The sequence below is a fragment of the Cottoperca gobio genome, chromosome 22, assembly GCF_900634415.1.
Source record: "Cottoperca gobio chromosome 22, fCotGob3.1, whole genome shotgun sequence".
In the NCBI taxonomy this organism is placed as follows: domain Eukaryota; kingdom Metazoa; phylum Chordata; class Actinopteri; order Perciformes; family Bovichtidae; genus Cottoperca; species Cottoperca gobio.
In genome coordinates, this window is record NC_041376.1 from 20,595,182 (window position 1) to 20,609,390 (window position 14,209).

At 39.9% G+C, this 14,209-nt stretch overlaps 1 protein-coding gene across 2 annotated transcripts; it reads left to right on the plus strand.

The window, feature by feature from the left end:
- Positions 1–10,400: 10,400 nt before the first annotated feature.
- Positions 10,401–13,591, plus strand: gsc (goosecoid). 2 transcript variants are annotated; one of them, XM_029460958.1, is made up of 3 exons: positions 10,401–10,903; positions 11,732–12,024; positions 12,992–13,591. In XM_029460958.1, exons 1-3 carry the CDS (start codon positions 10,588–10,590, stop codon positions 13,139–13,141), a joined length of 759 nt encoding a protein of 252 aa, XP_029316818.1. In that variant the 5' UTR covers positions 10,401–10,587; the 3' UTR covers positions 13,142–13,591. The 2 variants fall into 2 exon arrangements, with proteins under 2 accessions (XP_029316818.1, XP_029316819.1); XM_029460959.1 differs by having other exon boundaries at positions 11,765–12,024.
- Positions 13,592–14,209: the final 618 nt, after the last annotated feature.

Here is a 14,209-nt window from a genome sequence, read left to right on the forward strand (position 1 = left end):
ATGAAAGGCATCGAAATGCTCCGTTCATCATGGCCACTTGTTGCCCAGTGAGCAGAGGCCTTTTTGTGCGAGGATAATTATGTTTACAACTTACTTGAACCTCATGTGTGAAGTACATGACTGCTCAACAAAAACTACATTTTGTGATTCCTGCCCTTTGATGGGAGAGGCAAATATTAAACGTGTGGTCAGGTTACAGGCACTTTGTGGTTTTGTTCGAGAACCAGACGCTTTTCATGTTGCAGTGGTGGGAATGATGAGGAGGAGGAGGGGGGGGGCTCCTTGAACTGTAGCAAACTGTTCTGAGCAACACATGGGTTTCATCGTACACATTGAACGCAGCCCAAGCGCGATCCAGCCAGAGGATCTGACATGAACAATAAATACAGATATCTGTTGTGTGTGAGGTTCTTGATTTGCTATCTTTATGAGGACCAATGCCACTTTAAAAATATTGCAGTGAGGACATTTTAGGTTAAGTCAGAATTAGGTTTGGGTAAAGGTTAGGGTTAAGCATTTAGTTATGATGGTGGGGGTTAGGGTGACATAATGGGCTCGAGAATGCATCAAGTCAATTAGGGTCCTCACAAGTATAGAAAGACAAACACAGATGTGTGTGGAATGGTCTATGGGAGAAGTCTATTAATAGAGTTCTCTGTGTCTCCTTTCAAATACACAGGAAGTTAACACACACACACACACACACACGCACACACACACACACACACACACACACACACACACACACACACACGCACACACACACCCACGCACACACACACACACACACACACACACACACACACACACACACACACACACACACACACACATTAACAATCTGTGTTAAACATCATTTTCATCATCATTCAGTAGATTTTAAAGATGTTATTAATTACTTTTTCCTTTGAACACATGCAATGTTATGACATTTGTTTAATGCGGTTTACCATGATGTAAACCAGTAGTCAATAGTGAGAGTGATAGTGATAGCGATAGTGATAGTTATGGTAATAGTAATAGTACAAATAATAGTGACGTTAACAGTGATAGTGATAGAAATAGTGAAAAATGACAATCGTTGAAAAATAATATTGTAAATGCAAAAGTATTAGCAACAGTAAGATAGAGAACTTGAAAGATAGCAAATAATATATAAAACTGATGGTAAAACTAATACTAATAGTGAAAGCAATAGTAACACTATTAAGATTGATAATGATAATAGTACAAGTAATAGTGAATGTAAAAAATAGTAGTATCAGTAAAAACAATACTTTTTTATAGTAATAATGACTGATAGCAGTAGTGACAGTAAAACAAATATAAGTAATATTAACAGAACTTATATTAAACCATTCTCCAGTCTTACATAATAATCTTTGCTGCAGCATAATTTTAGGGTATGCTATGCTTTATAAATCAGTTAATCATATTATCAAAAAATATTAGTAAATGATCAATCAAACACTGCTCTGTGCTATTTTTTTTATCCTGCATTGCATCTCTTCTTTTACCACATTTATTTAGTCAGAGCTACATGTGAAGCACACAGCCCACCCTAACCCCCACAAAAACCCATACATTTCCATGCAGTAAACACCTCCCCCTTCTCCACTCTGGACTTGACAGTCCACATCATGCAGCAGATGCTTGAGGAAACGTGACAGCATTCTCAATTTTCCTCTTTTGAGATTACATGAACACAGAGATAGAAATGCTGAAAAGCCTACTCCATTTACATCACATAGGCTACCTAATTTAAGTCACATAGGTCCCATAGGCTACCTAACTTACATCACAGACGTCACATAGGCAACCTAACTTATGTCACAAACGTCACATCGGCTACCTAACTTACGTCACATAGGTCACATAGGCTACCTAACTTATGTCACAAATGTCACATCGGATACCTAACTTACGTCACCAACATATTATCGGCTACCTAACTTACGTCACCAACGTCACATTGGCTACCTAACTTACGTCACCAACGTCACATCGGCTACCTAACTTACGTCACAAACGTCACATAGGCTACCTAACTTACGTCACAAACGTCACATAGGCTACCTAACTTACGTCACATAGGTCACATAGGCTACCTAACTTATGTCACAAACGTCACATCGGATACCTAACTTACGTCACCAACATATTATCGGCTACCTAATTTACGTCACCAACGTCACATCGGCTACCTAACTTACGTCACAAACGTCACATAGGCTACCTAACTTATGTCACAAACGTCACATCGGCTACCTAACTTACGTCACATAGGTCACATCATCTACCTAATTTATGTCACAAACGTCACATAGGATACCTAACTTACATCACATAGGTCACATAGGCTACCTAACTTATGTCACATCGGCTACCTAACTTATGTCACAAACGTCACATAGGCTACATAGGTCACATAGATTTTGTTTCAATTCACAATATCAACAACTTGTTTAAAACTGCAACGTTTGACAACATAGGCATGTCATATGTAGTTTTGGGAGTCATTGGCAAACAACATATTCTGTTATTTAGAATTAGGACGTGTTGTGGCAATCATCCCATGTCTTTAACATTCTCAGAATGCTTCAAATAAACTTATTGATGGATTGTCTAACAACATGTGAAATCCCTCATCATAATTGGTGAGTGCTGTGTTTGACAATTATTTTTAACATTCTGAAAACGACAATCAGACAATCTCTCTCTCTCTGTCTCTCTCTCTCTCTCTCGGTGTATGCTGGGAGTTTGGTTGTGTGAGACGCTGAGCATGAGCAGGTGCTATTTCGATACTTTATTTTTGTTTATTTATTTAATAATGGGTTTGATTTCACTTAGTTCATTGGTAACAGTTTGATTTAGTTTACTTTTTGGTGCATTTTGGTTGATAGTTGGGGTGCTTTTGGGTGTTTTTATCCTGCCGGTGTTCTGCCGGCCGGCGTCTGACGTCATGGCAAATGAAGACTACACCAAGCTGACGAGGAAGCACGGGATCAAAATATCAGCCGGCTTCCCGTGTAGCGTTGAGGAGATCGGGTTAGCTGTGGGAGACAAGGTCGGACACGGCAGTGTGAAGTCTCTGGCACGGATGAAAGGGGCAGTTGTCATCTTCCTGGACCAGGTGGAGAGGGTGCACCGCATCATCGAGGTGCATAGGTGGTGTTAATTCACTTGGTGTGGTGGGAAAAAAAGAAGAAAAAAAAGAGAGAAAAAAAGAGGGAGAGAAAGTCAGGTGGTTTGGGAGTAGAAGAGGTAGAGGAAATGGGTGGTGTAGGAGAGGCAGAGGGGACAGGTATTGTAAGAGGAAACGAAAGGAGGAAATGGGTGGTGTAGGAGGAGAGGAGACAGGTAAAATACAGGTTCCGTGGAGTGAGCAGGTAGAAGAGGCTGAGATGGAGGAAGAGGCAAAAAAACAAAAACCTGCCACACAACGGGAAAAAAAGAGTAAGAATGCATCCAGTGATCCCATGAATAGTAAAGTCGGAGAGGAAGGACAGACAGTCAGGAAGCAGGGACAGGCAGAAGACAGTTTTAGTGAAGAGGAGTGCGCAGCTGAAATGTTGAACGTTTTTCTCCAACAAACAAAAAACCAACACGGAGTAAAAGTTGAGGATTACTTTCCGGATTTAGTCGTTTTTATTACCTCAGCCAGATTCCATATGAGCCAAAGAGAGGAGTCTGGCCTCATTGATCAGGAGGTTTTTAGTTTAAAAAAACTTGTGCTTAGAGTAAAAAAACAAACAAACAGTGATGATGGGTGTTTTAATTAATTAATTTTTATTAATGTTTTATTTTAAAATCTCAGCCATGGATAAAGTGGGTGTTTTAATGTGAACGGAGCCATAGTTTTTAATAAAAGGACACAAATATATGAAACTGCAAAATTAAAACACGTTGATGTCCTTTTTTTTTACAAGAGACGCACAGCGACGGCTTTAACAAGATAGACTGGAGGAGGGAGTGGCAAGGGGAAGTCACAACACATCTCTAAGTGGAGGAGTGGGCTTCCTCTTCTCCAAATCTTTTACTCCAGTCTCATTGGAGGTCGAGCATTTTATCGAGGGGAGGTTGCTTTTAGTAAAAGCCCGGTTTGACCTTTTTAATGCTGTTTTTATAAATGTGTATGTCCCAACAATCGGTGCAGAGAGGAAGTTGTTTTTACAAAACATTAATGATGTTTTAAATAGCTGTGCTTCGGAGGATTTTTTATTCTTGGGGGGGGATTTTAACTTTAGTTTTTTTAGATCGGAACCACGCAGAGCCGCATCCAATGTCCCAGCATGTTCTGAGGCAGCTGGTCCACTCTCATGGTCTGGTGGATGTATGGAGGAGGATGAACGCAGATGCTAAACAATACACATGGTCCCACTGCACTGAAAATAAGATTTCCTCTGCCAGGTTAGATCCTATTTATTATTTTAAACATCATTTTAACATTTTTAAAATGTGCAATATTATACCTGTTGGTTTTACAGATCACTCTTTGCTTTCATGTAATGTTTTTATTAGAAATGTGTTGCCAAGAAGCGCATACTGGCATTTTAACTCAGTTTTAACAATTATTAGAGAAGCTTTGATTTATTTCTGGAGTGTTTTTAGGCAGAGGAAAGGTGATTTTAACAGTCTTAGGCAGTGGTGGGACCATGGTAAGACCTCCACCGGGACCAGACCTACTGTGTGCCCGGCAGGTCCATGGTAGACAATGTCTACCTAATTCGAGATATTTTGGAGGTCTCCAGCTCATTGGGCTTTGATACTGGTCTGATTTCTCTAGACCAGGAAAAGGCCTTTGACCGCATTGAGCACAACTTCCTCTGGAAAGTGATGGAGAAGTTTGGGTTCAGTGCTGGTTTCATAGACAAGATCAAGGTGTTGTACAGTGAAGTTGAGAGTTTGCTGAAGTGTAATGGTAGTCTATGTGCTCCTTTTAGAGTGTGTAGAGGGGCTCTCCCTGGAACCTCTCCTCTACAAAATACGCTCCAACCTACAAGGTCTGGTTTTACCTGGTGTTAATAGCAGATTTGTTTTATTCGCATACGCAGACGATATTATTGTTTTTATTACAAGCCAGAGAGATGCGGACATTTTAACAGATATAGTATATAGTTTAAGTGTAACATCGGCAGCGAGGGTAAATTGGAAGAAAAGAGAGGCCCTTCCTGTCAGGGAGTGGCGTGGCGGTCTCCCAGTTCTTCCCCAGAGCCTCACCTGGAGAACTGATGGCCTGAAATATCTTGGTGTGTTTTTAGGAAAATAAATGATTGTCCAGAAGAACTGGGAGAAAGTCACAGAAAAGATTCAGGGAAAGCTTTCCAAGTGGAAGTGGCTGCTTCCTCAGTCTTTTAAAGGTAGGGTTTTGGTTTTAAACAACCTTGTAGCATCCCAATTGTGGCACCGTCTGACCTGTGTAGACCCTAGCTCAGGTATTTTAGCAAAACTACAGAAAGAAATGGTGGACCTTTTTTGGGATGGTCTACACTGGGTGCCACAGGGGGTGCTGTTTTTATCCAGAGAGGAGGGGGGACAGGCCCTTGTCCACCTCGCCAGCCGAACAGCCACTTTTAGACTTCAGTTTTTACAAAAATATCTTACCGGCCCGGCTGATTTGGTGTGGAGAGATGGGACCAACTGCATTCTCTGACGTGTAAATAACCTGGGGCTGGATGCTGCTCTGTTTTTAACTGATTCTAAAAAAATAAAATAAAATGGGCTGCCTCCATTTTATCAGGGTGTTTTTAAGTCTTGGGCCCTTTTTAATCATAAAAGGTGTCCAAAGTCGGACTCTCTGCACTGGTTGTTGAAGGAGCCTTTAATATACAGAGCCAGGCTGGATGTCAGCAGCAGCAGCACACCCGCTGTGCAGGTCCAAAACCCTGTGCCTGCAGCAACTGGTGAATGCAGTGGGGCCGGCGCTGAGCGATGCCCGAGCCCTGGTCTCTCTGCTTGGTCTGACCTCCGCTCGAGTGGCCGAGAGGATTCTGGAGCTGTGGAGCCAGAGGCTCTCTGGGAAGGAGAGTAGCCAAATAAAAATGTACTGTGACGGGAAGGTTTCTCCAGACCCAGCAGACCCTTTTCCGGAAATCAACCTGAGCCCAGGGCTGGGAGAACTGACCGGTCCCCTGCTCAAGGTCCCTAACCCGCCAGGATTGACGCTGCACAGAGCCGACAAAAAGACTCTATATACGAACTGTGTGAAAAGCATCCACAAGAAAGGCCTGTGCAGCAGACCCTCCACTGTGTGGAGTAACAGACTGGGTGGAGGAAGTGGACCAGGCCCACAGTGGGTTTTTTTTACAAACCTCCCCTCAAAAAGCGGACAGCCGACCTCAAGTGGAGGATTTTACATGGTGCTGTCACTTGTAACGCTTTTATCTCTATTATTAATCCTGCTGTTTTTAACAAGTGTCCATTTTGCAATTTATGTGAGACTGTATTCCATGTTTTTACTGAGTGTAAGAGACTCACAGAGTTTTTCTCTCTTTTAACATTGGTTTTTAGTCTTTTTAACGTAGTTTTTACCGAGAGTGTTTTTATCATGGGAGTTGCCTACAAAAAAGACAACAAAGAAAAATTGCAGCTCCTAAACTTCCTCTCGGGAGAGGCTAAAATGGCCATATACATCAGCAGGAAAACCAGAGTTGACAACAGAGAGGGGCAAGAGGCCAAGACAGTGTGGCTCTGTAACATCAGGGCAAGACTCTGGCTCGATTTTAGGTTTTACAAACATACCGGGGATCTCGACACTTTTAAAGAACGTTGGTGTTTTAAAAATATTATCTGCACTGTGAATAATGAATGTTTAGACTTTGCACAGTGTTTTATTGGATAATTTTTATATATTTATAGAATTGTTATTTATAAATATATTTTTGATACGTTAATATGATTTTTCGTTACACTTTATTAGTAAACTGTTTATTGTTTTAAGAATATGTAAATAAAGTGTTTTTGTAAAGTGTATCTATCTATCTATCTATCTATCTATCTATCTATCTATCTATCTATCTATCTATCTATCTATCTATCTATCTATCTATCTAGCTATCTATCTATCTGGTTATTTTCTGATGCTGTAGTTATGTAAATGATGTGGATGCTTACTTTCTCCTGCAGTCAAATGTGAAAGGACATCAGTGTGAAAGCCTGGACAGCCCTCACCATGTATTTATCCCCTCTTGGAAGGATGCATTACCAAGTCTTCCTGTTTTATTTGTCGTATTTAACCAGGTTTTTCAGATCAGGGCTCTGATATATAAAGATGCATCTGCTATTGTAGCTTTGTGAGTCTTCAGCCTCCATCAGCAGACTGATTGATGCTTCTATTCACCTATAAGTGCTGCCTTCACGCCGCTTTTCCACAGCTTTTATTTTCAAATGGACGTTTCATTTCATAGAAATCCCTTTTGACTCGGCCCTTTCACTGCCACTTGGAGGTAGAAATATAGAAATAAAGGTGGAAATAATAACAGCATATGTCCATGTTTTTTTTCTCTCCCATTCTCCACTGGGCGGGAATCACAGTGTGACTGTATTACAGAAAAGGCTTTTCAGCAAGGAGAACATGTTTCCATATCAAAAGGCAACAACAACAACAACAACAGGACTTCATGCATGCAGGTGAGGTGAAAAACTCATCCATGTGTGCTATTAAACACAAAATAAAATGTGTCACATTCAAATGTTATCCACCTGTAAATTATTTGAGCTGGAATTTAGAAAGGAAATACAATTTAAAGTTGATTTTAAACCTACAATTCCTGTTTTGCTTTTCATATCACTAGAAATGTGTATGGAATAGTAACCGTAACCTGCTGAGTTCAGATTCTATATTCTACTACTAAATGTCATTGCTTTGGGGGCAACAGCAAGTCTTCTTGAGACTCACACCCTAAAAAGCTGACCCTAAAATTTAAATATTTATAAATGGGGTTTTAGAAATATTTCAGTCTTTACACGTAATATCTGATGACATGTTTTTCATGATTCAATATAATGTTGCATTTTGGATTGGGAATAACATTTCAAGTTGAGCCACATATGGGAAAACAAACAAACATATGAGAATGACTCTCTAAAGAACTTTCATTGATGTTTTGTGATGCATTTGATTTTTATATACATTTCTAAATTCTTATTTTACATTTGTTGCCTCAAGAGAGCAATGTGCAGTTCGGACAATGTATACATGACGACCCTGGTCAATGTTTTTGTTATAACTCTCACAGGGTAATAATGCACACAGGTTCATTCTGGAGACAACACATAGTAAACACACATTCTTGGTACTTAGAGAATTATACATTTATTTGAACAAGAATGATCCATATGTGTTATCTGTGAACATAGTTTGTGAAGGGGAATAGGGTGGAAGTAAGGAATAGAACAAAATTACACAAATATTATTGTATCATGAAAATGTGATGCCCATCAGCTGTCTGAGGTTCCACAGAATGACAAACCAGAAAACATAATTATTACGCAAGAAACACGGGATCATAATGTGTGTTCTAATATAACTTTGTTAATGCATATCCTTGTTTTAATCTTTGTTATTCCCATATGGCACATTACTATTGCATTAGTCAACAACATCGCTGCGTCGGGAGGCTGGTGGGGATTATTTTCTTCATCATTATCAGAAGTCCTCAATCTTCCAAAATGTGTCTTTTTTTTGTTTCCCCAAAAAAACACAATCTATTCAACAGGAATAAAACGACGCGTCCATGTTAAAACATGTTTCCCATAAATAAGCTATACATATTAAAATATAAAAAAATACTGAGTAACGAACATTTTAAAATGCTTTCTTTCTTTCTTTCTTTCTTTCTTTCTTTCTTTCTTTCGACAATATTCTATGATATGGTTTTCGCAGTGTGTAGTAGAATGACGTTAATGCCGGATAAATATTTTTATCCACAATTTAAAATAGCACGTCCAATTATTGTAATTCATATTTTCGTGCAGGGAAACAAGTCCGTGGAATTCATCTGTGGAGATGATTGAAATCAGTTTCTTTGCCGCATTAGTGGAGGACAATACGCTGCAAACAGAGCCGAACTGTGTGTGTCCCGCGCTAATCATCTCCCATATAAACGGCACATTTTCAAATCACAAACTTATCTGTCATTCGACGTGAGCATGTGTTAAGAACACATTGAGTGTTAAATGCAATCAGTGAGTCCCATTAAGGTCTGAACCGGGAATCCACGTTCCTCCACAGCAGCACCCCCACAAACACACACAGACAACCACCTCCACTCAGCACATGTTGATTAGCGGTGTAAATATGCAATAAGTACTCTTTTTCCAGGCTGAATGGAGGCGATAATGGGCCGTTATCTTATCTCGGTCAGGGGGGAAATGTTCGGCGTTGTTGACCCGCAGAGAGGGAGCTGCTGCCTGGGAGGAAACGCGCTGATCGTCTCCCCGCGGAGAAGCGAGCGGAGGGTGGTTAATGAGATGAATCACAGATATAATGTCCAGAGGCTTCTGTCTGACATGTATATATGGTTATTATTCATTTACGCATGTGGGGAAGGGGAGAGAAAGGCAAATAAAAGCCTTGATTACAGTTTAACTGCACCTTTACCCATGTTGTCGCTGTAAATCTTTAGGTCATATCATATTGTATTAACTTCTAAAGTATATGTCCTGGGAGTGTTTATAGTATCCTAATACTAAATTAATAATAAATAATACATTCATAGTAATGATGATAAGGCATGACAAATACATAAATCACCTTATAGCACGTCGTCCGTTTGTAGGCTGCATTTATAAATTATAAATACAAAACAAAATTATTTGAGGTTTGGTGTAGACCTATTGATATGACCGCTGATTTTAAATTTTCTAAATAATATTTATATTGAAAAATCTGACTTAATCACTTTTACTCGCAAAATTGCCAGCATGCTGTGATTTGCCGTTAACTAGCTTTATATAAAAAGCAACAACAAATCCCATTTTAAACCTACTGACAACAATTGAACGCATATCCGGTAACCTTACTGGCTGAATACAATTTAAAGATTATGAATTGATTAATAAATTCCTTATATTTGGTATTTGGCATTTTTAGATTTCACTCTCCGACTTGACCCCTTATTGTAAACACTAATGCAAATGTGTTCCATTAGATTATGATGCCTTCACTGACGAGAAAATAATCGGATTACTCTTTAGGAAGAGCTTCTGTGAGCCAGCAAAAGAGTTTCCAAAAGTCTGCAAACAGTGCGGATTATCTTAATTGAATTAATTCTCAATACACAGATCTGTGGCCATTCACGCCGCGAGCTCCAGCAGCTGATCCCAGAGCAGCCGTGACGTCAGCAGGGTATAAAGACAGCCCTGCTCTCAGCAGGTCGCATTTAAACAACCAGTCCGCATCCTCTAGACGAGCTTGCGGAGTTGCGCATGCAGAGAAGAAAAAACCCTCCATAGTCATCATGACGCAGTTTTAAGAGAACCTTTTCCGCTCAGCACTGAAAGCTTTCAGTCCAGGACTTTCTCTTTTACCGAGCAATTTTAAATATTCCGACTCTTCCCGCTTCCGAGCCGCAGATCACCGGTGTGATGCCCGCCGGGATGTTTAGCATCGACAGCATCCTGTCCGGCCGGCCAAGCTGCAAGGAGCCGCTGCTGCTGCACCGGAGCGGCCCGGTGGTGCTGTCTGCCGGCCTCACGGACTCTATCTACACCGACTACAACGGACTGTACTCGGCCACATGCGGGCCTTCTCCCCCAGGTGTTCAGACTGTAAACGGGACCAGGATAGGATATAACGGCTACTACTACGGTCAGCTGCATGTCCAGGGCGCCGGAGGAGCTCCGCCGTGCTGCGGCTCTGTGCCCGGCCTCAGCCCGCAGCAGTGCCCGTGCATCCCGCCAGGTAGGACAGCCAAACTCCTGCTTGTTTTACTTAACTTCAATTTTGGCGTGGAACTCATCAGAGATCAACACAGAATTAAACACACATTCATATTTTTATAGTCTATGTTTCAAATGCACAATTGGTCGTTTTTCTCTAAGTAACATCAACAATAATAAAAATGTAATATTTTTGCAGACACCATATAATAAACTGTATTTTTCGTTGCACCAGGTCTCATTTTGACCCCAAACTTCGGAGACAACATATTGTTTAAATGGCAGATTGTGATTCCACAGAGTTGTTTTGTTACCTAAAGTGCTTGATGTTTTACGATCTGTGTTTCCGCGACACATTTCCTTGAGAAGACAAAATATTATCTCTAATTTTATGCGTAAAATCACCAATTGCAACCTTAGTTTAGGCGTGAACTAAAATCTGCACATTTACACATAAACCGATTCCATACAGAACATATTTTTAATCTGCTGTCAGATGCATGTGTGATGTCTGTATTTTTACCCCAGTATTGTTGCGGGTTCAGTGTCACTGACCCGTTTTCAAATTGTTGCTTTACGCATGAATTTAACATAATTGTATTCGTACAAAAGGAAAGGTTGTTTTAAGTCTGTAGTTTGTTTATTTTTAAGGCATGAGAAAGAAGTCTTCAAGTGGATAAAAAGAGACAACCCTTAAATTTCACATTTCCGTTATTTTACGCACCAGCTGTAATCTGCATATATACAACCTAAAACTGAGTTTCCAATTAGCCACATGACTCATGTGCACTGTTTATATGTATATACACGCTGTGGCAGTTTGATTGTTCCAACCATTTCAACTCACCAGTGTGGGATGTTTCTTCGTCCCTCCGCCATGCAGGCTACGACAGCCCGGGATCGGTGCTGATCTCTCCGGTCCCGCACCAGATGATGTCCTATATGAACATGGGCAGCCTGTCGCGGACCGAGCTGCAGCTCCTCAACCAGCTGCATTGCCGCAGGAAGCGGAGGCACCGCACCATCTTCACCGATGAGCAGCTGGAGGCTCTGGAAGGCCTCTTCCAGGAGACCAAGTACCCGGACGTTGGCACCCGGGAGCAACTGGCCCGCAAGGTCCACCTCCGGGAGGAGAAAGTCGAGGTCAGAGGCGCTTTGACTTTTCAAACAGGACAGCTTCAGACTGCCTTCTAAAACTGATTGTATACAAAACAGACACATTTTTTTTAATGTTAAAACATTGCTCTCATTTTGGAGTTTAGTTTAGTTCAAAACTAGCCGGGTTTATTGCAGTAACCCAGACATTATTCTTATTCTTATTCTTATTCTTATTCTTATTCTTATTCTTATTCTTATTCTTATTCTTATTCTTTATATCATGTGCCTTAATGTAGTCTTTCATATCGACCTGTATACATGTTAGGTAATGAACTATTACTGAGAAGTTTTAATTATTATTATAATTACTCTCTCACCTCTCTACACAATTTAACGGCCTTTGAAGTTTATCTAAAAATTAAAAGGAGATGACATCACTTTGCTGGGGAGATATTGTGACGCAGTGATGTTTTCATATACACTATAGCTTTGATGTGGTTGATTAAAAAAAAACAATGTGATGGGTGACTATAATAATAATAATAATAATAATAATAATAATAATAATAATAATAATAATAATAATAATAATAATACAGCTACTAGCCTAATACTACCACTATTATTATTATTATTATTATTATTATTATTCGTATTATTATTATTATTATTATTATTATTATTATTATTATTATTATTATTATTATTATTATTATTATTATTATTATTATTATTATTATCAAGCGTAGTAATACAACTTAGCAGTTATTTTATCACGAGCATAAAGATCATCTGACGTCAAGCTTGTCGCAGGTGACATCATGGTATGAATAATGGTTTTAATATTAGTTTGTTAATAAAACAACTAAATAAATTCTGACTGTATACATCTATACTGAAACACTGACACACTATACGGCTCTATTCGTCTTACTGGGAACATTAAAGGGAAAAGAAAAGAAGAAAACACTTCAGGCTTAGATATTAAAATTGTGCTTTTTTTATCACGTAGGTTTGGTTCAAAAACCGACGCGCGAAGTGGAGGAGGCAGAAAAGGTCTTCATCAGAGGAATCAGAGAACTCTCAGAAATGGAACAAATCGACCAAAACGTCCGCGGAGAAAACGGAGGAGAGTAAAAGCGAGGTGGACTCAGACAGCTGATGATGACATGTGTGTGTGTGTACATATCTGGAGGGTCGACGGCATGCTGGTGGTGTGATGAAACGTGTTGCAATGTTGCACAGTTGTAAATATCTACGTTTTATTATTGATTCTGTGTCCGCTATTTATATTTAATTTAAGTTTTGTAATTTTATGCACGCCATGTGGGACGTGGCGCTCGGAGGATTGACTGGCATGTATGGATATATCTTAATGTTATAAGTGACACTTTTGTGAATATTAAATGTTGTAATTTTGGTATTTTTTCCGTTGTAACATTATTCATAGCGCTGAGCAGCCGCAGGGGAAACATGTGCAGAGGCTGAGCACAGCATCGCCACAGAGCTGGTGGGAAAATATGCCGAAATATTATGTTATTTTATTTTGCAGAAATGAGCAACGCTACGTAAAAGGACAACGAATATTCATTAAAATATAAATGAAACATCATCAACATGTTTTGTGTTATTCTTTGAGGTGGAGAAACGTTGATCTTATTTGGTTTAAATAGTCATTTCTAAAAAGGAGAGGACAGAATCGAAAATAAATGTCAGGTTTCCTGAGCCCCCCGACAGAACACCGGCGGCACCGGGAGAAACACCGGAGAGCTGCTGCGCTGATAGGTGCAGCGCGTGGGGAGCGCGTGGACAGCACGACAAAGCACGTCATCATATCACATCTACCCTGAGCGAGTTGTTTCTAGGTTTAAACAAGTAATACATGGCATCAACACTAAAACGGGAGACGCTATGAAATCATATCGAAAATATAAATCTGCAGACTCTCGTGTGTCAGGTGGAAGGAGCTACACGAGCCTCAGTCCAGACTAAACACTCCGACAGTGCACACATATTTATTCCTGTATTCCTGTAGCCTTAAATAATGAAAGTGCACTTGACTCATTCTTAAACCTGAGGACAGAAAACGTTCTGTTTTTGAACTTTGTTTGGGTTTTTTCTGAAGCAGGTTTCGTGTGTAGTAACAGAACTAACGGATACAGTAGTGGTCACTATATTAGGTACACATCACAGTCTAATACAGTGCAATAATGCATGCTATGTTTGATCA

Coding starts and splice junctions, on each gene's coding strand:
- gsc (XM_029460958.1), top strand. CDS start 10,588: ATGCCCGCCGGGATGTTTAGCATCGACAGCATCCTGTCCGGCCGGCCA. Junction 10,904..11,731: donor GTGCCCGTGCATCCCGCCAG/GTAGGACAGCCA, acceptor TCAACTCACCAG/TGTGGGATGTTTCTTCGTCC. Junction 12,025..12,991: donor TCCGGGAGGAGAAAGTCGAG/GTCAGAGGCGCT, acceptor TTTATCACGTAG/GTTTGGTTCAAAAACCGACG.